At 44.9% G+C, this 23475-nt stretch overlaps 1 protein-coding gene across 7 annotated transcripts; it reads right to left on the minus strand.

Annotated features, from left to right (window-relative positions):
- Positions 1 to 1080: 1080 nt before the first annotated feature.
- On the minus strand, positions 1081 to 20157 carry Znf821 (zinc finger protein 821). Of its 7 annotated transcripts, none has more exons than XM_028768594.1 (8): positions 20029 to 20157; positions 18556 to 18618; positions 15568 to 15684; positions 7694 to 7819; positions 4815 to 4963; positions 4257 to 4361; positions 3000 to 3166; positions 1081 to 2047 (listed from the first exon to the last, which is right to left on the minus strand). In XM_028768594.1, the coding sequence occupies exons 3-8, from the start codon at positions 15605 to 15607 to the stop codon at positions 1393 to 1395; spliced, it is 1242 nt and encodes a 413-aa protein (XP_028624427.1). In that variant the 5' UTR covers positions 15608 to 15684; positions 18556 to 18618; positions 20029 to 20157; the 3' UTR covers positions 1081 to 1392. The 7 variants fall into 7 exon arrangements, with proteins under 7 accessions (XP_028624427.1, XP_028624425.1, XP_028624431.1 ...); XM_028768592.1 differs by lacking the exon at positions 20029 to 20157 and adding an exon at positions 19091 to 19403; XM_028768598.1 differs by lacking the exon at positions 20029 to 20157 and adding an exon at positions 19091 to 19403 and having other exon boundaries at positions 7675 to 7819.
- Between the last annotated feature and the right edge of the window lie 3318 nt (positions 20158 to 23475).

The following is a 23475-nucleotide window of genomic DNA, read 5'->3' on the forward strand; positions in this document are numbered from 1 at the left end:
CTGGTCTACAGAGTGAGTTCCAGGACAGCCAGGGCTACACAAAGAAACCCTGTCTTGGGAGAAAAAAAAATGTGCACTACCACATCTAGCTTATTTGGGTTGGTTGGTTTTGCAATGATCAAAGCTAGGGCCCCCAGTATATTAGGCAAGCAACCACTGGCCTGGGGTTTTGAACCCACATATCTAATTCCTGAATTTGTACTAATTTAGAATGTTGTGGAAAGAATGAGCTAACCCATGTAAAGTGGACAAGGTATTCGTTGGAACACAGTGCATCCTGTCATTTGAAATAGTCCAAGGAAGACTTCAGTAGGAAACTCTGTGGAAGGTATTTGGATCAATTAAGGACTTAATCTCTTTTATCTCTTTTCAGTGCAACTCTTTGTTTGGCTTTTGGCTTTTTGTTTTCAAGACAGGATTTTTCTATGTAACAACTGGTTGCCCTAGCTGTCCTGGAATTCACTTTGTAGAACAGGCTGGCTTAGAACTCACAAAGATCTACCTGCTTCTGTCCTCCCAAGTGCTGAGATAAAAGGTGTGTGCCACTATGCTTCAATGTAATTTCTTCTGAGTATTTTTCAGCTGGTCAGGGAGGACTTACCCATAGTTTATTGGGATTTGACACTTTTAAACAGCCTTAGACCTACAGAGGTGGAGGAGGAATCCAAATGTCCCTGTGTCATTGGAAGAGGTCTACATTCCTGGCATAGTTATTTTTCTGGCAAAAGATTAACTAGGGCACATCCTTCTGGGCCTCAAGATCTATAAATACCCAAACTGTACATGAGCTTTGATGTGGACTAAGGGAAGTTGTATGCTTCTTCTTGTACCAGCACAGGGAGATGAGTAGCTCATCTTCTGCATACCACGGCAGCCAGACTGCAAGTGAGGAGCTCTTCTGTTCTAGTCTTCACCACAGATGACTCGAGCTCACCTATCACTAGTCCTCTGCTTGGACAGCCTAACTTGAAGAGCACTCTACCTCAGAAAAGAAGCCATCCGAAATACCGACAAGTCCCTGTAGAGCTCTACTGCCACACATCACTGGATGAAAACAGAAATGAGACAGCAGGGCCAAGGGCCAGTAAAGATAAAATTAATTTATTTGCCCTCACAGCTTCATGAAGCATACTGGGTCCTACAGTCCCATAATCCTGGCCTGCCACTGTAGGCTCGAGTCCAGGTTTCTGGAGTGCCTGCTCCCTTGTCCAGAGCTGCATTGAGCCCGGTCCCTCCTGACCCCCATCCTGTTCCCAAACGCAGAGGGTGCACAGGTTTCCCTGCAACCAACCTGGACCCGCCTGTGGCAGCAAGGACTGTGGCCTCCTGAGTGATTGCAGCACCAATCCCTGTGGGCTGGAGTGGATGGGAGGTCAGGCAAGAGGGTGTGGTTCAGTGCAGAGAGCTGCTGTTCTGTTCTTCGAAGGCCATTTTCCCTAGAAGCTGGCTGTCCAACTCTACCCCACCCACGGGCAACTGGAAGAAGTTCATTTCAGCTGCTAAGGCTGCCATGGCAGAAGGGTCCTGACCAAACTGCGCTCGCAACATCATGTCCATTTTCTCCAGTCTCCTCTTGAGCCTCTTAGCCTCTCGCTCTCGAATGAGTCGGGCCTGCCGCTTCTCTGGGGTCTCATTGGCCCGCTTCAGCCTCATGGCCTCACGGTCTCGCTGTAGCCTGCGAGCTCGCTGCTCATCTGTCTCTTGCATGCGCTGCAGGCGCTTGGCTTCACGATCCCTCATGCGTCTTACCTCCCGCTCCTCTGGGGTCTCATTGTCTCGCCGACTCTTCTTGGCTGTGCGTTCTCGTTCAAGTCGTTGCAACCTTACTTCCAAAGGTTCATTCTGTCGACGAAGGGCCCACTTGCGTACACTGGGAGTCTGTGTTTCCAGTAGCTTGCGGTAAGCAGCACAGTTGTTGCATACAAGCAGAATTCCAGCAGGGTATACTGGAGGACTACAGGCAATGTCCTTTCCTTCAGCACTGGAGGGACCCTCACTGTGGACTTGGGGCACGGATTCCATATTAAGTACTTCAGGAAGTTTCTCACTGAGGAGTAAAGATTTTTTGATGGTTAGTATTTCCCTGTAGCAAGTAGGTAACCTTACTCCTTAGCCACTAGGCAAACTGTCCCAGGTCTACCGCTTGGTTTGAATACTTGGAAGACCCCTTCTCTTCTTTGGACTAGGGTACCTACTATGTTTCAAGGGCTACCTTCAATTAGCAGTTGAGCTACCTGCCATAGAAGGCTACCTAGAATAACCCTGCAAGCCAAAGCCAGAATGGCAGGTTCTTAAGGAGCTGTGCAGGTCTAAGTCTGGTGTGTGAAGGGGCCTGGAGGTGGAAGTTTCCTTCACACGGGTACAATTAATTCACTGCCTTACCACCTCCTATCTGACATTGCCCATAAGGAAAAGTAGCTTGTGAATTGTACAAACAAGGCAGTGGGAGGAGGGCAGTGGTTTAGTCTTCCTAGAACACAGCAGTGTGTCCTTACACCAGGATCCTCTCAGCAGCATACTGCAACTGCTGTCTGTTTTATCATGAATGCTTTTGCATGTTCTGCATCACTTTCTAGTTGGAAATATTGACAGGGGTAAAAAAAAAAAAAAAAAAAAAAAAAAGCAATTCATTACCCTTGAGGGATATCTAGTGCATACTGTCTATCGTGTTTTTGGATTTTTTTTTTTCGGGGGGGGGGGTGTTCAAGACAGGGTTTCTCTGTGCAGCCCTGGCTGTCCTGGAACTCACTCTGTAGACCAGGCTGGCCTCGAACTCAGAAATCCACCTGCCTCTGCCTCCCAAGTGCTGGGATGAAAGGCGTGCGCCATCACCGCCCAGCAGCATACCGTCTATCGTATCGCTGAGTCTCATTGCTTTTATTTCCAGATTGTTCTGTTAGTTCATTTGATTTATTTATCTCATGTTCCTTTTAATCTGGGAAAGCAGCATCTTATACCCCATAACTTGCACTGAGCACAAGGTTAGGTGTTCTACTAACCTGTTAAAAGTGGCATGGCTAGTAAAACGGGCTCCACACACAGCACAGTTAGACCGCTGATCTTCTGAGTGGATTAGGAGGTGGCGACCCAAAGACCCTGGGGAGCTAAGGGCCCGTCCACAGACAGGGCACATGTAACTCTTGGCACTCACCACTGCTGCAGTATGCTGTAAAACAAAGCCTTAAGCTGTCAATTGCTTGTTTCCTTCAGGACAGTCTACACCCCTTCCTTTTCTTTCTCTTAGACTAAGGGGTTTGGAACTATTTGTTTAGCTCTTGGATAAAGCACAGCCTGTTGTGTTAGTGGATTTCTAGAAGAGCCTAGCCATTCAGACCATTGCACAGATTTTATACTGTGAGTTCTGGCCATATTCTGGGACACATGAATGGCTTGAGGAATAATGGAGTTCCAGAGCCCGCCTCAGAGCCTTAGAGGAATCCATGCTCTTGATAGTTTTGTCTTCCCTGGCTCATACTGTACTGATACAAGTGCCTTTTCAGAGTACAATGAAGGGGCTGGGCGGGAGTAGTTGTGTGTAACAAGTATTTATGGACCGTCTTTCCTCGAGCTTCTGAAGAAGTACTTCTAATAAACCAACTATCTTTACAGATACGATCTCTAAAGCCTGGTCCAACCTGGGCTGTGTACTGTTGTCTCAGAACACAGAGCACCAGGAGTAGGCCCACTCTTAGTTGTGTACCTATTAGTAGGAAATGTCTTATGTTGCTTTCCTTGTTTGTACTTTCACTGGCACCCCAAAATATGTCACTCTGTGTTTTATCTATGTGCCTGTAGCATGCCTGTACCTGTGCAGGCCATAGTATGTGTATGTGTGGAGGTCAGAGGATAACAAGGGCCATCAGTTTTCTCCTTCCACTGTGTGGGTCCTGAGGACTAGACTCAGGTCATCAGGCTTGGGAGCAGGTGCCTTTACCAGCAGAGCCATCTTGTTGACTTACATTATATAATTTATGTTGGCCCTACCCCACTTTAAAAAGCCATTATTGTTACGAGAAGTCCGTTTCTATTTCACTACTGATTGTATTAAACAATTTAGTAAAATCAGACCATGATACTTAATTCTACAGTGTATCTGTCTGGGAACTCAACCATTATGTTCTAAGATGCTCTGAGGGCTGGAAGGAGTCCTAGTAGAACCAATAACCTGAGCCTCCTTTGCAAAGGCCAAGGCCACTGCAGCGTCTGAGCTCTAAACTGCTGGCACTCAGTCCCAGAGCACCCTCCCCACTCCATACCTGGTACACATGTGCAATCAGCTGCTCCCGACTCCCACAGTCTAGCTGGCAGAGGGGACACTGGCAGAGTTCAAGTAAGGGGTCAGAATTTAGGTTTTCTGTGACCTGCAAATCCACCAAACAGGCAAGTCGTGAAGACTCTTCACTAGTCTCTTCCCTGCCCCCACCTCTTTCAATAGTCTTAGGTTCCCACTACAGACTGAAGGATAAAATATTGTTTGAATGAAAGAAATTCAATTTCTTCAATTTTCAAGGCTTTCTGCCCTAAGGACACGGGACTCTGCAGGGAAAAGACTAGATATGTAGTTCCCTTCTACATGTTCCTGGCATAAATCCTCAGGATACAATGTATTTGGAAACTGGTTCCACAAGATAGCCTGATTCTGATTGAACCTGAAAACCTCCTCCTGAGAAAGAGAAGCACTGAGCGAGAGCTTCAGGGGTGCGGGCTGGGATGGAGGCAGAGCTGCTGTGAGAGGCTCTGAGCAAGAGCTTCAGGGGTGCAGGCTGGGATGGAGGCAGAGCTGCCGTGCCGAGCGAGGGCTGTGTGTCACTTGCCTCACGTTCTACTAGTGCATCTCCACTACCAACAGGTGCTTCTGCATTTTCTAATTCTTTTTCCACTTTGACTACCCCACCATCTTCCTCTGATGTGTGGGAAGATACTTCATCTTGTGTGGTCTCCTCTTCGTCACCTTCACTGTCACCTAGAACACATAAACTGGTCACTTGTTCTGATTTTTATGAGAATACATCCTGAGCTGCTGTCCACTTAACAGTTTGCAGATACAATGAAAAACACATTTTCAGACTTCAGGTAATACAGTTGTATCAGCGCTTGGTGGGCACAAATCAGCTCTGACTACCATTCATTATGCTATGTATACACTACAGGGAGGATGTGAGGCAAATCTGCATTTAAAACAGTGAACTATCTTTCTACATTACCAAAATAGTAATTATTTTTTTTAAAAAAAAGTCTCATGTAGCCCAGGCTGGCTTCAGTCTCACTATGTATTCAAGGATGACTTTGAACTTCTGATCCTCCTGCCTCTATCTCCCAAGTGCTGTGACTATAGGCATGTATCACCATGCTTGGCAGAACCATTCTTATTCATGGTTCTCAGTATCTTAACACGTGAGATTGTACCTCCCGAAGCACACCATTCCAGACTCACTCCCACACACATAATCTGACTCAGCAACACCTTTTCCTGACTTTATTACTTACTTGTCTCCTCAGCCACCAATACAATTTTCCCATGCTGCCTCACACAGTTCTGCCCTGAGGCCACCAATCTCTTCTCTCACAACAAACATTAATGCATACTTCCATATATAGTAATAGAATTTTATTTCTTCTTATCAGTAAGGATATAAGAATCAATTAGTTTTAAATTATATCAGTTTATATGGAAAGGGCTATATATTACAATGGAAAAATAGAATCAGCATAGCAACCAACCCTGGAGAGTTCATATTTATAGGAGTAGAAGGTGTCCAAGTTTATCTTCTCTCTTTCTTGTCCCCTCTTTTGAGACAGTTTCTATGTGTAGCCTTGGCTGTCCTGGAACTCTATGTAGACCAGGCTGGCCTCATACTCAAGAGAACTTCCTGTGTCTGCCTTTAAGTGCTGGGATCAAAGGTGTATCTCACCATGTCCACTGTTAATACACTAGTAATGTATATTTTAAGCTAATAAAACCTGTTTGAGGTGGTTCTCTGGCTTACCTAATAGAAAAGTAAATGTGAAAGAAGTGGGGAACTATTGTTCCTCACCTTAGACAGAAGTAACTGTTTTAGTTTAGCAGGGAAGCATGTGGTTGTCAGGTAATCTACCTGTGGCTAATGAGTCTGCAAGGTTTGTGTGAGCTGATTTTGTCCATCATTTGTAAATAAAAATTGAGGGGGGAAATAATTGAGGGGAGCAAACACCCACAATAACAGATGATGTTTGGTGTGGGTGTTTTCAAAATCACAGAGGAAGCCCTGCCTGAGAGGAGTCATAGGTGATAGCCCTCCCCTTTCATTCCTGCTTGGAGTCTGGACTCCTAGGGCTACTGTGAGGAGTCTCAACAGATCCTGCATATACAGGGAGGCTCGTTCTCTTGCTCACAAGGCTTCTCATTCCTCTTCTGTTTTGCATAGTTTCTAAATCTGCAACACAAGATCATTTCTTTTTGGACAACACTGGGTTAAATTTCCTTTACTGACAAAATTCCTACCAGACGGCTCACTGGTGGCTATGCATGTCTATATTAGATGTATCAGTCATGTGGTAGACCTCATTTGGGTGCTAAGGAGTATGGTATGTTTTCGTTAAAGCTGTTTTTCACTCGAATCCATCTCAATTATGAAGGTCGGCCCAGATTAAGTCATTTCCTCACTAGCATCCAGTGCGGCACACTTGTAGGCTTAGACTAAGGCACTGCTGCATCAAACACTCTGCTGTAACTTGTGAATTACCTGACTATCTCTAGCAGGAGCATTTTTTAAAGCATGCTGTCTAGAAGGATGGCACAACATTTTATTCTTTTATAACAATAGCCTATTAGAAACTACTGTGTTCCATAGGATTCTGAGGAACTCTAGGGTTCATTTCTTTTTTCTACCTGATTAGTTTCGTGTTTGCACACATGCTTGCTATTGTTTAATTATTAGTTTGGGAAAGACTGCAGACTTTTCTATAGACTTCAGAACACACATACTGTCTCTCTTCTCTTTGTTCTCCTCTAGTTTTCAACTGGTTTAAAAACAAAAACAAAAACAGAGATTTCACTCTAAACTGACATTTAATAAAAATCAGTATCAAGTGGATAAAATCAGGAAAGTGTAGAGACCTTTCAGGGAACTGACAGAGCTCAGATTAGTCTATCCAGACAGATCATGGAACACACAATCCGTGAGCCTTAACTTGTAAGACGATTTTTGTTTTGTTTTTGTTTCCTTTTGATTTCCTAAGCACAGAAATCTAGCAAGGCCTTTGGTGTGGGAAAGGCTGGCCTCCAGCATTTTATATGCTACACAGTCACGTCACTAAGCAAATCTGTAGAACAGTAAAACCAGAGCCTCAAGCAGTAATTCATTAGTGCCACTCAGACTTCATTAACTATAAAGAAATAAACCTACAGCAAAGGGATTTTTTTTTTTTTATTTGACCTGGCCCACAAGCTGCCTGAACACTGTCTGTCTGTCTTAGAATGTCCTATATCACAATCATCATGGAACTATCTGTATATGGTACAGCAGTGTCAATTACTAGAGTCCATGAGTTATAGAAACATGCCAACTGTCCTCTCTCTGAGTGAACATATTCAGACCTGAGATCAATATACCTTCTTAGATCTTCCTCCCAACCCCCATGCCCCACCCCACAGCACACACTCTATTAGTTCCTCTCCCGTTGCCGAGTCATTACCAGAAGGTGCAGAACTCACTGCTACTGGAGTCCTGATCTCTCAGTTGTTGGATAGCTTGTCGCTGAGTGCCAAGGTCTCCAGGAAAGTCGCTTTTCATCATTGCCTGTCGGGCTTGTTCCTCTAGCCCAGCAAATACTTGATCCCCTGGTGGTCATAAGAAAAAATAGTCAGGCCACCAGTTGGGCAGTACATGCCTAGGCAAACTAGTTGGAAGCTCAGACCATTCAAAGATAGGAGAGAGGCAAGGACCCTGTGTGGCTTCATTCATCTCCAAGCAATGCTGCTAGCTCCAACAGTTTCTGGGTGTAGCTGCTCTTTCTGGGCAGTTAGCTTATCTTAAATCTTCCTATTCTTGATCCTTGGAAGGTGATTAATCGCTACTTTACAAACTTAACTGCAGAATCTCAATTCCACTACAGCCTTCCATTAGGATTGGGAAGACAGAGGGAAGAGGAAGGACAGTGGAATGGAGGCATGGCAAGAGACTGGGCAAACTCCCATCTTAAGTTACCGTTAGCACAGCTTCAATTCACTCTAACTCATTCATCTCACAAATGCTTCTGCAATCCTGAGTAAATCACCAATCCCATCTTTCTTCAACACTCAGTCCAAACTATGTCCTGGTCGTTTCTCCTGCCTTGCTCTAATGTCTACCAGAACTACCACAATAAACATGACTGGCTAAGTAACAGATGGGGAGAGGACAGAAGGGGAGAGGAGAGCAGATAATAGTCTAACTCACTGAAACCAATCCCTGAAACACACCGACTAACTACAACAAATACTACTTATCCAGCCAGTGTGCTTGGGTCAGTGTGGCCTTGTGGCCATCCCTGACTTTGCATTTACTTTTTATGAACTCTGCCTGTGATCCATGTTATTGAAAAGTTAACCTGCAAGAGCCTTTTAATTTCCAGGAGCTAGGTATATAGAGAAAAGAGAGATAGGTTTCTCTTATCTCATTAAGAATGGAACTACAGGCCCAATTCCCCAGTCAACAAGGGAGTATAATCAAAAACCCCAGGGAAATGTTTATAGACCAGGCCCTTTCTTACTGAAAAGGGAAAGGACAGTAGACAGGCTAAGATTTGGGAGACAGAGTATAAGGTTAAGGAAGTTGTTTCTTGGTCAGTGTAAAAACTGATGAAGGAGTCAGTCAATTCCATGTAATTTATTTGTTCACTCATTCACAAATAATCCTTAAACACTGCTACCATATGCTAAACACTAAATGTCAATTAATCACTACATGGTATGTGCTAGTCCAGGCTTTATAAGTACTATGTAGATAGTCCTCACCTTAATTCATTCCCCCCCTTTTTTTTTTTTTTTTTTTGAGACAGGGTTTCTTTGTATAGCCCTGGCTGTCCTGGAACTCACTCTGTAGACCAGGTTGGCCTCGAACTCAGAAATCCGCCCGCCTCTGCCTCCCAAGTGCTGGGATTAAAGGCGTGCACCACCACCGCCCGGCTCATTCTCTTTTTTAAATGTAACTTTTGATTACCTGTGTGTAGGGAGGTATAGATGTACCATGGTGCATCTGTGGAGGACAGTGGACAATTTTCTGGGTTTTGGGCATTGAACTCAGGTTGTGATGCTTGCATGACAAGCACTTTAACCCACCAGCATCTGGTCCCCTCACCTGATTCTCTATATGGTAGGTATTCTTATCTACCTACCTACTTACCTACCATATACCCATACTATCTGTATGTTGGTGATGGAGGGATAGCTCAGCAGTGAAGAGTGTGTATTACTGCTCTTGCTAACTTTGGTTCCCAGTTCCTCATAGCTCCTGCTCCAGGGAATATGATGCTTCTGACCTCCAAAAGGACTTGCACTCACATGATCATAAACCAACAAACACATACTGAACATAAATCACTTTCTAAAAATGGAAGAAAACTAAGGTCTATGGTGAGACCAAGTATTGAGGTCTATACAACCCTAATGTTTTTCTGGGCTCCCATTCTTGATCTTTATTTGTCTGTTTCTCTTGGGATAGGCATTAAAGCCTACAGTCTTGTACATCGCTTCTGACCCTCAGCTATAACCCTATCCCCCGAAGTCCCGACTTCCCGCGTGCTGGGAAGCGGAGGTATGAACTGGATGTGACAGGGCTTCACGGTTGCTCTCCGTGTGGTAGACTGGCTCTCATCACAATACTGCTAAATCTCAGATCAGGCAACAACTCAAATATCAAAATCATCTTTCAAGGCCACAGTATGACTAAAGGAAAACAGAGTTCTGATAGCGCTGCCTGAGTCACCATGCCTGGATTAGAGACACTGACACGGTGACAGTCATGACTGTGTGCTAATGGAGGTGGAGAGGGTCAGAGTGCTTCCCTAGGTATACAGACCTCGAGGAAAAGAAAAATTAGGTGCTTTAAAACCATGTTCACGTTTTTGTTGTTGGCTTTTTTTTTTTTTTTTTTGAGATGGGTTATCTCTAGGTAGCTCTGGCTGGCCTGCAATTCATTATGTAGAACAGGCTAGGCTTGTATTCACAGGTAGATATCCACCTCTACCTGCTGAATGGTGAGATTAAAGGTGTGCACCACCATGCCCAGCCTGTGTTCACAATTTCTAAGGCAACACGTGGGCTATAAGTTACTAAGACAATAAGTTATAAGAGAAGGCAAAAGTACGCTGTACAGAATGTTTCTCTTCCTTCTTTGCAAAAGTATTTAACTTTTCCAGTTGATTCCACTGAAACACCAAAACCATGGCCAACTCTAATAGTGAATTCCTCTACATTGGTTCATGTTTTTGGAGCTAAGGGCCAGAGACAGATCAGGCTCTAAGAAAAAAATTACTGTCAGTAACTCTCATCAGAACACCTCAGGTCGATAAAGAAGCTGGATTTAAAACATGCCAGAAATGAACAATAACAATTTTTCCTGTCATACTGCACTTGTGGACAAACATGTAGAAGAAAGGTAGAGATGGCTTGGCGGTTCAGAGCACTGATCGCTCAGCTAGAGGACGCAGGTTTGATTCCCAGCACCCACATGGTGGCTCACAACCATCTGTAAACTCTGGTTGCAAGAGATCCAATACCGCCGGGCAGTGGTAGTGCATGCCTTTAATCCCAGCACTTGGGAGGCAGAGGCAGGCAGATTTCTGAGTTAGAGGCCAGCCTGGTCTACAGAGTGAGTTCCAGGACAGCCAGGGCTATACATAGAAAGCCTGTCTCAAAAAACAAAACAAGGCCGGGCTTTGGTGGCGCACGCCTTTAATCCCAGCACTTGGGAGGCAGAGGCAGGCGGATTTCTGAGTTTGAGAGTTCGAGGCCAGCCTGGTCTACAGAGTGAGTTCCAGGACAGCCAGGACTACACAGAGAAACCCTGCCCCCAAAAAAAAAAAAAAAAAAAAAAAAAAAAAAAAAAAAAAAAAAAAAAAAAAAAAAAGAGAGATCCAATACCCACTTCTTCTGGTCTCAATGGGTACCAGGTATGCAAGGCAAAACACCCATACACATAAAATTAAGCTGAATTTTAAAAGATACCTAAGCCGGGCGGTGGTGGTGCATGCCTTTAATCCCAGCACTTGGGAGGCAGAGGCAGGCGGATTTCTGAGTTCAAGGCCAGCCTGGTCTACAGAGTGAGTTCCAGGACAGCCAGGGCTACACAGAGAAACGCTGTCTCGAAAAACAAACAAACAAACAAAACAAACAAACAAAACAAAAAAAAACACTTAAAAGATACCTAAAAGCAGATGAATCTTTCTAAATGAGCCAGTAATTCAGCTTAATCTTTATCAACATGAACTCAAAATTCTACCAAGTTAACTATTCAGACCTTTGTAGAACAGAGCGGGGGTCTCTTCACTACTGCCTACCTAAGATTCTTTCTGTCATTCTCAGCTAGGGAACTTGGGATACATTATTTTTCAGCAGTTCAGAAACTCTTTTATTGTATTCCTGACTAGAAAAGCCTAAAACAAATATTATCCTTTAAGGCTGTTCCTATTTTAAATAGCAACATAAAACAATATATTTGTATTTTTAAATCTCAAAGGTGATTTTATCAAACTTCCTAACAAGAGTAAATGATTTGTCCAGTAGTTACTTTTATCTAATCTCCAAATCCAACTGTCCAGAATTATCCTTTGGAGAAAAGGTAGTGAAAGCTGCTAAGAAATGTGTCCCACTGGGGCTGATGAGATGGCTCAGTAGCTAGAGGCACTGTCCACTATGCCTGAATTCAATTCCTGGAACCCACATGGTTGAAGGAGAAGACCCACACTTGGCAGCTGTCCTCATGTGTGTACTGTAGCATGCCCTCTCTTCCCCATACACAAAAAACTCTAAGAAATTTATATGTTAGTATGATGCAGATATTTGTGACTAAGAAATGTAGAACTGCCTTTTTTAAAAGTTATTTTTATTTTAGGTGCATTTATGCTTTGTCTACATGTATGTCTGTGTGAGAGTGACATATCCCCTAGAACTGGAGTTACAAACAGTTATGAGCTGCTATGTGGGTGCTGGGAACTGAACCCAGGTCCTTTGGAAGAGCAGCCAGTGCTCTTAGCCAGAGCCACCTCTCAAGCCCCGTGAATTACCTATTTTTATAATATAAAATTATTATTTCTATCTTGAGACTGTTAGACTACGTTAAAATTCTCCAGCTCCCAGATATTAATGTAGGGTCGCCCTCTTCTTACATGTGGGCATTTATCTGCCTATCAATAGCAAGGTTTCACAATTAACTCCAGGCACTCTTTTTTCTCCTTTTCTTTCTCTTTAAATTTGATATGAAATGCAGAGTGTTTATCTTACTTTTGCCTAGGGATTCACAGACCAGTGAATAACAAGGCAATGAAAGCCAGTTTGAAAAAGCTGAAAAGACCAAAAGTCTTCGAAGGACAAAGATTTTGCTCTTTTTTCCTTTGGGTCCTTAGTATAGTTTAATAAATGCAAGTCTGGACTTCCTGAAATTACCCAGTTGAACATATTCTCTAAGTGAGCAGATGTCTGTTCAGAAAAAGCAGCAGTGCGGGAGCGAGGGTGGGGAAGGGATGTGGTGAGAGGCGCACAGCAGATTCCTTCCCAGCTGGCACTCTGAGTAGTGCTATCTATGTGGGAAACAGCAGTTCCATCCCAGGAAGGCCAGCAGCATGAACTGAGACAACACCCTCTGGCTTCTCAGAAAGGAAAGGACCTGGATGCTTTTACACGCAGAGCTTCTGCTGTAGCTCTCCAGCCTCAGTACCTGCATCCTGAGAGCCAAGTATCGGGAGCGAGGTTTTTTACTTGGTGGCTTCCTCGATTTCAAATTCTCCAGAGAGTCAACAGACTTGTGCTCAGAAAGGGAAGAAACAGGAAAGCAGGTAAGGGAGAAGGCCTGAAACACAAGGTTTCAACTCAGTGGCAACTTCTTTATAATGAGTAATTCTGGGGTTTTATTCTAAAATTTTGCATTGAGTCTGCTAAGGAGATAGGGATGGGCTGTTTGGATGGTTTAGATAGAAAAACAAAGTGTGTGCTAAAGAAGCCTGCCACTGCTTTTGGAGGACCCAGGTTTGAGTCCCAGAACCCACATGGTGGCTCACACCTTCTCTAACTCAGAGACTAGAGAAATGGCTATACTTCAATCACAACACCTACTGTTTATAATAAAACATATACTGTTTATATCCAGTTGTAGGGGATCTGATGTCCTCTTCTGGCCTTTGTGGGCACAAGGCATGTATGTGATGCACAGACAGATAGACAAAACACCCATTTTATACTATGTAACATATCAATAAAAAATTAAAAATCAAAGACAGGGCCTGAAGTTTTCTGACTCTAGTAGCAGCCCAATTTGTCTTGGTTTTGGCTCTCAAAGGTGGGAGGGGCATGTACCTAATGGTCAGGAGCTATGGAGACAGAGGCCCAGGGCACTCAAGCTTTGCTAGTTCTCTGGCTTTAGGACAGTTGAGCCTTGGTGGGTGACATAGACAGCAGACACTTCCCATGTCTCTGTACATGCAGGCACACTGCATCTGCTTCAGCAGCAACTTCAAAATCTTCCTAAACTCCTCACCTTTCTATTAAGCAACCTTGGAAATCTACCTATCCCAGAGTAACAGCTAGAAGCACCTGCCTGGATCTATCTTATTCAGCATTTCCAGGATGTAAACAACGATCATATATGAAAGTCTGGGTATTTTCATATCATTATCAGTATCATTAATGTAAGATGTCACAGCTATCATCGCTTCTTTGATCACAATGTTTTCAATAAATTTTAGTTACTTTAATTCTTACATAATAACTCTTCTCCAATATTTTTCTTTACTTGTTGCTTTAACAAGAAAGTCTTACAGGCTGAGGCTGCCGCAGGGTGGAGGAGTACCTGCTGACCATGTGTAAGGCCAGTCACAGAAAGATCAGCTGACCATGTGTAAGGCCAGCCACAAAAAGGTCACGTGCATTTCTGAATTTTCTGCTGCTGTACTGGACTTCATATTAGCCACCTGTCTATTTCATGAATGTTGAGTTAGCAATGTTTCTCTAGCCTGAAAACAGAAAAATGTCTAATTATCACCAATCTCATAGTAACTAATTATTTGGTGTGTGTGTATGTGTGCGCACAGAGGTCAATGCAGCTCTCTACTGCTCTGTTTTTTGACAGGGTATTTAACTGAAACTAAACCTTGCTGCGTAGTCTAGACTATCTGACCATCAGGTCTCCAGAATCCACCTGTCTCTGGCCCCTCCTCCAGCACAGCGGTTACAAACTCATACTATTACACCTATCTTTTTTAAAAAAATGTATTATGCTTGTACATGTATGTGAGCATGTACTTGAGCATGTATGTAGCAGGCTAAAGGACAACTTACAGGAGTTGGTTCTTTCCTTCTACCGTGTTGGTCCCAGAAATCAAACTCAGACTGCCAAACATCAGCTGCCAAAGCAGGTTACCTGTTGAGCCATCTCACTGACCCCTAAGGGTTTTTTTTTAATTATTATTTTTAATTATTTTACTTTTATTCACATGGGTTCTGGAGACCTGAATTCAGGTCCTCATTCTTGTACACTAAGCACTTGTTTTGGTTTTTGGTTTTGTTGCTGTTTCGCACTATATAGAAGGGACACACACTGACACACAGAGTCTCAGGGCTTTCCTTAGCTGAGGAGAGGATTCCACAACCCCTCTCTTATATCCTTAAAGCCAGACCCATGTGGCTAAAACTGCCCAGTTCTGCTGCTTGATGGAGCTTGGAACTTGGGCCCCTGTCCAATTATATTTGTATCAGCTTTCTGTTGCTGATGCTTTCCTATACACTGCTGAAGCTTTCCTTAAGTCTTTTTCACAAGTTAAAAATTTAGCTGGATGGGGTCTTACTCTGGGTCACCTAGCCTGTGACTTTGAACAAATAAAGCCTCTGCTAGAACTCTCTTCCTTCTCCAGCAGACCACGCGCATTCCCTTTCTTTCTAGGTCCACCTTTCCTTCTCGAAGGTCCTGTTTAAGTTCACGGTCTAGGCCTCCTCCATCAAGCACTCCATTGCTACCCCAGGTACTGAAACAATCCTATTTGTAACTTCTGTGGTAATCTATACTGCCCTTATTAGGCATATAGCATATATTTTTATGTTTTTTGTGTATGTATGTGTAGCTGCATTATAGTTATGTTATATTGTTTTATAGCCTTAATACCTAATAGACTTTTTCACAAAATAAGTTTCCCGTAATTATTAATATTAAGGATGAATCAAACCTATACATTCTCCTTGGACAAGTTAAACATCACTCCAGTAACTTCATACTTCAAATCCATAACTGGAAATCTTTAACCCTTTCTTCTCTTCCACAAATGAGTGTAGTCCTCTCCCCGAAAATTTAGGTTTCTCTTTCATTCCAACCCAGGTTTCAAAAGACAAAGCCCAGTACTCACAGTGAACTTTATTTGGATTTGTCTGTTTCCTACGGGACATGTTTCCCTGATATACAAGCTCAGTTCTTTCCCAGTTTCACCCCTGGACAGGTCACTACCTCCTTATAAGGTGCAGACCTGCAAAAATAAAAAAAAAATAAAGAACAATATTGTTAGCCTGTTATTCTTCCCAGAAATTACAAAATTAGAACATTTAAGGACCTTAAAAAATACCTCTTGAACATATAAAACTCAGTAGATATAAATAACTGAGCTAATGAAATGAAAACAGTAAATCTCGAACCCAAAGTGGAGGACCAAGAAACTTGAGAGGTGACTACTTTTAGAAGACTTATGAGAATTCTTCCATAAAGCCGTCTTTGGAATCCAGACTACTACTAAGTGGTCACAGGCAAGATCACAGGACAGAAAAGGATGCGAATTCAGGCAATCAAGGTTAGAAGTATTGTGGGATAAAAGGATTACTCCCACAGATGTGAAAGAAAGGAAAAAGACGACAGAAGACCAGTAGCAGCTGACCCGTCACATGTGCAACTGGAAGTCAAGGCCTGCAGTCTGTATCTCTAGATAGTTCTCTAAGGAACGATGCTTAGAGGTAGTGAAGGTATCACTTTTCTGCAATACAGGCACACTACCAGGCCCCTAGCATGACACGAGAGCAAATCTAACTTCTGCCACTCAAGACAGGCTCACCAGAAGAGTAGATGCCTTTCACATGCTAGAGTACTAATTCAGTCTCCCAAGGTAGAACACCGACTGCCCCTGCTCAGATGCTTTGGAGAAGTCAAAAGTCCTAATTTTATAGCCTCTTCTCAATTCTGCTGGGTAGCAAGGAGACCAGGGAGGAATAAAGAGCAAAGCTCCCTATACAAGAAGAGCAGCACAGATGTGCACCTGCCCTTCTGATGGAGACGCAGACACATTCTTAAACCTGGAGGTTCTTTGTTAACGACAACACTGGTTCAGCTAATAGCACTGTAAGAGACTCTGAAGTGGATTACTTGCAGAAGCTGTGGTCGTTTCTTTACAAGACAGAATGAGGACTGGGGATGTGTTATATTGGCAGAGCGCCTGCCTAGCATGTGTCAGGCTCTGGGTTCAATTCCCAACACCACAAAACAAGACAAACAAACACACCAGAGTAAACAAATGTTAACGGAAGAGGTAAAATTCTTTTTTTCTACCTAAGTTAGGGATGTGGGTTTAGTCATTCCCTGTTTCCTTTCAGTTCCTGCTGTCTTAAATTGGACTCACATATAGAAATATATAGTTCATTGCTTTAAGACAAATTACTAGTTGTACTGTGCACTCCAGTTAAGGAAGCTCACCTGAAAATGCCAACTAACTCCTCTAAGTAGCTAGAAGGCCCTCAAACTTGTAATCAGATCCTGCCTCCCCTTACCAAAAGAAGAAAGAAACCGCAAATGGCAAAGACAGGCCTCCACAGGAAGTGGCAAAGGAAGCAGCTTTCAGGCAGTCTTCTATCATATCTGCATACCAAAACAGTGCTTTTCAGACCTTCCATTAAAAAAAGGAAAATAACTCCTAATACCTACAACAGAAGAAATTTTAGAGAGCAGCATCCTGACATCTAATAAGAGGGTATGTATTCTCAGTTTTCTTTTTCTTTTTTTCTTGGAGATAAGTGTTTCATGTATCCTTAACTCATCTTGAACTGGATAAATCGCCAAAAATGATCTTGAATTTCTGATATTCCTGCCTCAACAGAATACAGGCAGGTGCTGTCCCTGCCTCCACGCCCAGCTTTACATGGTGCCGGCTGGGGACTGCACCTAAAGCACTGTGCATGCTAGACAGGTCTTTGTGCACAATGGGCAAGCACTCTACCAACTAAGCTACACCCCCAGTTGTAGGGGGTGGTCATTCCTTTCCCCCTGCCCCTTTTAGAGATTGTATCTTGACCTCAAACCCCTGGACTCAATGACTCTCCAGCCTCAGCCTTCTGACTAAATGGGATTAGCGGTATCACTACACTTGGGTTATTCTTCCGAGCCATCTTAATATAAGCTGTGAATGAATAGCACACTTTAGGTCTTTCTCTGTGTCTTCGGACTCCCAAAGGGAAAGCTGAGTGACAGCTAGATTGGCTATTTGTCTACACTTCTCTACTGTGTGACAAATGAAACCTCCTCTACATTTACCTCTATAAAGATTAGGAATGGAAGCTATGAGACTGAGGTAATAAAGTCTGTCTGAGGAGTGCCAGGCTCTGTTTAGATCATCTTGGCAAGACACCGGTGCAATAGTAAAGCTACAAGGCAAACAGATGAAACCTGCAGCCACAGCAGAGCCTCTGCCTCTCACCGTCCTCCTAGTGGCCCAATGTGGAACTGACCAGATGGTCCCTCCTGGGACTTCACACCTGAGGGATCACGGCAAAATAAACACACACCCTCCCTTCCCACAAAACAAAGCCAAGCCACAATAATTGAAACACCCACTAGAAAGAAAAAGCCCAGAGGAGGAGGGAAATCCTTGAAAATACATAGGGAAGCAGACAAATGGTACCGGAAGGCCACTCCTGACCCAAACAACACAATATCTGAGGTTAGTTTTATAGGTTGCAACCTTATTAAAACAAAACCTCATCGGTACAAAAGGTCACTCGGTCCCTTTTGCTTTCAGCACTGCCCAAATGTGAAACTTAAGCTTGGGATGTAACTGGATAGCTTGCTGCCTGAACATCTTCAGCTGGGAGGAAACTGGGAAGAACGGTAAAACGAGGATCTGACCTACAAGGAATTCGACTTTTAAAGGGAACAGGGGATTTTGTTTTTTTGTTTTTGTCATCTATAGAGCCACAGTCAAGAGTCCTCGGGAGGGACGCACTGCCCAAACCCCCCTTCATTCTGGCTCTGTTCTCTCACAGGTGTTAGGATGCAGCTTCCAAGGCACACGACAGACTTGTGTGTGGGTGTGGGTGTGTGTGCCCTTTTCCAGCCTTAAGAAAAGAGGGTGCATTCCCACCTCCAGCTCTGGTGAGGTTCCCACGGAGCAAAGTAAACTCGCCCGAATCCGAGTGATGTGAAGCTGCCAAAAGGGAGAAAAGAAAGATGATCATACAGACGTTTCACTGTGCCTGGGTCCTCTCGGGTCGGAGCTGGAGCCCGGGTGTGCCGTCAATTGAGATGGTGTCTCTGGCTTTTTCAAACAGGGGCACAGGAAATCCCAGGTAATCAGACTGGAGTCAGAGGTCTCCCGACGCGGCTCTGACCAACCCTCAGACCACTTAGCCTTCTCCGAAATCTAAATTTAGTAGCTCCTCCGCCCTCCCGCCCGCGCCAGGACTGCCGGGGCCCCCCGCCCCGTCCGCTCTCCCACGCCCATCCTCCCCTCCCCCAGCTCCACCCCAGCCTGTCAGACGCCGGCCCGCGAGGCCCGCACCCAGCCGCCGCAGCACCCAGCCCGCCCCTTCCCAGGAGCGAGCAGACAAAAGGCGGGCGGCGGCGCGGGCCGGCGGGAGCTATGCGGGCTGCTGGCTCCCGGCGCGGGGGCGCTTTACCCGCAGCCTCGGCGCTCCGCGTCCCTGGGCTCCGCCTCCGGACGGACAGATCGCGGGACAATGGGCCCCGGCCACAGCTCGGGCTAGCCGGGCCGGGGCTCCCTGGGACCGGGCCCCGGCAGGCAGAGGGTGGCTGCGGGCCGGGCCGGCGGCGGGGAGGCGAGGGGCGGCGCAGCGGACAGACAAAGCCAACGGCAGACAGACGGACGGAGGGGGAAAAGATGGCGACGCGGACGACGGGAGCGCGCTGTTCGCGCTCTCGCAGCGAGTGGGGCGCGTGCCGGAACCTCACCTCTCTCCTCCCGCCGCCGCCCCGACCCCTCCCGGCTCTCGAGGCGCGCGCCTGGCGCTGTGGGCGGGGCCTCGGGGAAAGGGTCCGGGAAGGCGGGACTTAGAGAGCATCCAATCGCGGGCGTTCCGGGGGGGCCCCGCCCGCGTCCTGGCGACGCGCAGCCGAGCATCTGGGGGCTTTCGGAGGTATCCCTAGCGCTGCCACGCACCTTTAGAGCGGGTGAACTCCACTCGGCTGTCATCTCCCCACTGGTTTCCTCTCCCAACATTGAGTTCAGCCACAAAACCCACATCCCCCAACCACAGCTCCGCCGCAAGTTTCCCCATCTCCGTAGCCGAACCTGAGCCACCCGTCCCATAGTCACAAGCCCTCTTCACTCATACAAGTCCCACGGCTTCTGCTCCCGAGGCATTTAATGTAACCAAAGAGGGCCCACAGCTTCTGTGAGAGGGACTAAGCTGTCAGGTGGTCATAGACACAGGACCTAGGTAGCTTGTGGTCCTTGTTGCTATCTAAAGGATATTTGGAAAGGCTGAGCGTGGTTAGACTCACTTCGTTCTAACGCGACTCCTGTTACTGTCTGCTTCATTATTTCTCCGTTGCCCTCACTTCTTTCCCTTTATTTGGACGGAAACCCCAAACCTACCTCTGAAGTCTCTCCGTAGAGCAGTAAAAAGAGGAGCCCTGTTTATAGAAGGCCCAACTTTCAGTCCCAGCTCTGCCGCCGACCAGTCTGTTCACTTCGGGCAAGTCACTTCCCTGTTCTGGCCCTCTCCTCTTGAGAGTTGTGCTAGTCATGTAAAACAATCTCTGAAAGCCCTGTGCAAGTTCTCTTATGATTTGCAGCTTCACAAAGGCAGAACAAACGAGAGTGCTGACTCTTGCTGATAAAATGACTAGTCAAAGTATTTGCATAAAGCATTCTTGCAAATTCTTCCTTCCTGAAATCTCCAACGAGATGCCATTGCCTGTATCTTGTAGAATGTGCTAGAATGGCTGAATTGAAGAATCTTGGTCCTTGACAATGCTGTAGGTAAATTGCTCTTGCTTGCTTGATTATGACTGGAATGTTTAGATATGAGTTACTATTCAATATCAGTCAAGAAAACATTTCAAATTCAAGAATTTGATTTGTACACATACCTAGGAAATGAAATATTCTCACCAAACTGGCTTCTAGACTTTTGTGTATGAATATAAGCTGAAATAACAGTAATTTTAAGACCTCAGTAATTCTTGATGACCTAGACTTAAGAGATGCAGCATGGCCTTGTTAGATCACTTTGAAATTGACCTGGCAGACCTTTTCAACGAGAAAATAGCTGACTGATAAAGTCAGCCTCCAGTGAAATGTCTTGAGTTTATTATTGAATTGTTGTGTAACGTTAGACAGCTTAAATTCAGGGGTAGACAGGACCTGGGTTCACTCCACAACAATTGTGTAGGGGGTGCTGGTCTGTTTATAACTTGGGATAATAATGCTATTCTTGTAAGTTTCCTGTGTTCTTAAAATGTCTCCACAATGTTGTGATTCAGGTCCATGATCAAATAGTGAAAAGCATACTCACTTTACCTCTGCTTCACCTAAACTCATTCTAGATCTGGAAGACTTCCTAAAGAGTGATAGTTTTTTGTTTTTTGGTTTTTTTTTTTACTATGTTTGTGCTATGGCACATGCGGGTGCATGGGTTTGTGCGTGAGTACAAGCACTCATCCATAAATGTGCAGGTCACAAGACAACCCATTGCCACTCTGTCAACCAAGCTGCCCTGGGGACTTCTGGAGATTTTCCTGCCTCTTCCTCGCATCCACCTCAAGGGGTACTAGCATTAGAGATGCTTTCGCTTCCACATCCAGCTTTTGTGTTGGTTCTGTGATTTGAACTCAGGTTATCAGGATTGTTCTTTGGGATAGTGAGCACCTTACCAACAGCCATCTCCTGGGCCCAGGTTTACCCTGCCCACTTTGTCACTGTGCTTGCCAAGTACTTGTCATGCCATCTTGATCACAGGGCTGAAATATCTTCCCAATCCATCTTTCCCCTTTTGCTGTTTAGTTTGATTTCTGTACTGGGGACTGAACCTATGGTTAGCCCATGTTAACTCTCTTACCCATCTGTTTGTTTGTTTGTTTGTTTGTTTTTAAACAAAACAAAACTTTGTAGTCCTAGCTGGCCCTGGTACTTGGCTATAGAATGAGACCTGGCCTCAAACTCAGTAACCCTGTGTGATGGCTAAACTTGCCAACTTAATAGGGTTTAGATTCTGGGTGTAAAGAAAAAAAATTCTGAGCATGCCTCTGAGGGATTATCAAGATTAGATTAATTAAAGTAGGAAACTCCATCCTACATGTGAGTGGTGTCAGTCCTTGGGTTGGAATCTTAGACCATTCATTTGTTGTGTGCCTCCTAACCATAGATGCAAAGTGGCCAGCTCCCTCATGGTCCTGCCTCCCTGCCTTCCCCAACAAGATGGACTTGTACCCTGGAACTGTGAGCCAAAAATAAACCCTTCCTTAAGTTGCTTTTGTCAGGCGTTTTGTTTCAGCAACAGATAAGTACTCTAGTTGTTGTTGTTGTTGTTTTGGTTTGGTTTTTCGTGACAGGGTTTCTGTGTATAGCCCTGGCTGTCCTGGAACTCACTCTGTAGACCAGGCTAGCCTCGAACTCTCGAACTCAGAAATCTGCCTGCCTCTGCCTCCCAAGTGCTGGGATTAAAGGCGTGCGCCACCACTGCCCGGCTAGTACTCTAGTTTTATTTCTGCTGCTGTGGTAAAGCATCTTGACCAAAAGTAACTTAAGAAATGAAGGGTTTATTTGGCTTACAGTTCCAGACCACAGTCCATCCATCATTCAGGGAATTCAAAACAGGAACTTGAAGGCTGGCCTGCTTATAGTTACCACACAGTATTACCTCAGACCAAGGAATTCACTTTACAGTCAAAGAAGTTCAGTAGACACTATGGAAGATGCTGTTTGCAGGCTCCTAAGCAGGTTTTTGCTCAGCTAGTTTGCTGATGCAGTTCAGATCACCTACCTAGGGAGCAGTGCCACCATCTACTAACAATCAAGACAATCCTCCACAGACATGCCCGCCAAGCCAATGTCTTCTAAAGAATTCGTTTAGATTCTCTTCCCAGATAATGCCAAGGACCATCTTTGGCATGGAGAGGGGTTCTGAGAGAAGAGGTGTCTGGGAGTGTCGAAAAGAAATGACTTGAAATCAAATCGTAGGTCCAAGCTGGCAGCTTAGGTTCTGATGGCTTTCCAGGCGCTCTCTCTCTCTCTCTCTCACTCTCTCACTCTGTCTCTCTGTCTGTCTGTCTCTGTCTCTCTCTCCGTGTGTGTGTGTGTGTGTGTGTGTGTGTGTGTGAAAGAGAGAGACAGTGTGTGTTCTGTTCTGCTCTAAACAGCTTTTTCTTGCCATTCTAAAAACTTTGGTGGAGACAGCTCTCTCTGCTAGTAAAAACTCTAAAAGCTATCTGGATAGCTGATGACTTTTCTGACCAAGTCAGAAATACTGCTATTAAAATTATTGGATCCTCTGAACAAGTCAGAAATCCTGTTAAGAAAAAATTCCTGAAGAGCTATGTTGCTCTCCAGATCTCCAGATTGCTCAGCTCTCACTGGTAAAAATTCTAAAGAGCTGCTATCGGTTTTGCTAGCTCACCTCAGGCAGACCAGAGCCCGGTTTTTATTTACATATCAATCCAGTCATTTACTCCAGGTTTCCTTTTGATTATTTTTTGAATCAGCACCCAGAGACCCCAGCTCTTTGATTTTTTTTTTTTTTTTGGGTGGGGGTTCAAGACAGGGTTTCTCTGTGTAGCCCTGGCTGTCCTGGAACTCACTCTGTAGACCAGGCTGGCCTCGAACTCAGAAATCCACCTGCCTCTGCCTCCCAAGTGCTGGGAATGAAGGCGTGTGCCACCCCTGCCCGGCAGCTATTTGATTCTTATATTTTGGTTGTGAGCCTAGCCTTTAACGGCTGAGCCATCTCTCCAGCCCAGCTCTTTGATTCTTAAGAGACAGCAAGCATACATTTTTTCCTTAACATTGCAAATGAATTCAGAGATCTGTCTGTCTTCATTAAGC

This window comes from Grammomys surdaster, unplaced genomic scaffold, assembly GCF_004785775.1.
Source record: "Grammomys surdaster isolate TR1022 unplaced genomic scaffold, NIH_TR_1.0 187, whole genome shotgun sequence".
Classification (NCBI taxonomy): domain Eukaryota; kingdom Metazoa; phylum Chordata; class Mammalia; order Rodentia; family Muridae; genus Grammomys; species Grammomys surdaster.

Coding starts and splice junctions, on each gene's coding strand:
- Znf821 (XM_028768594.1), bottom strand. CDS start 15,607: ATGTCCCGTAGGAAACAGACAAATCCAAATAAAGTTCACT. Junction 4,964..7,693: donor AGATCAGGACTCCAGTAGCA/GTGAGTTCTGCA, acceptor TATGTGTTCTAG/GTGACAGTGAAGGTGACGAA. Junction 4,362..4,814: donor ATGCACTAGTAGAACGTGAG/GCAAGTGACACA, acceptor GTGGATTTGCAG/GTCACAGAAAACCTAAATTC.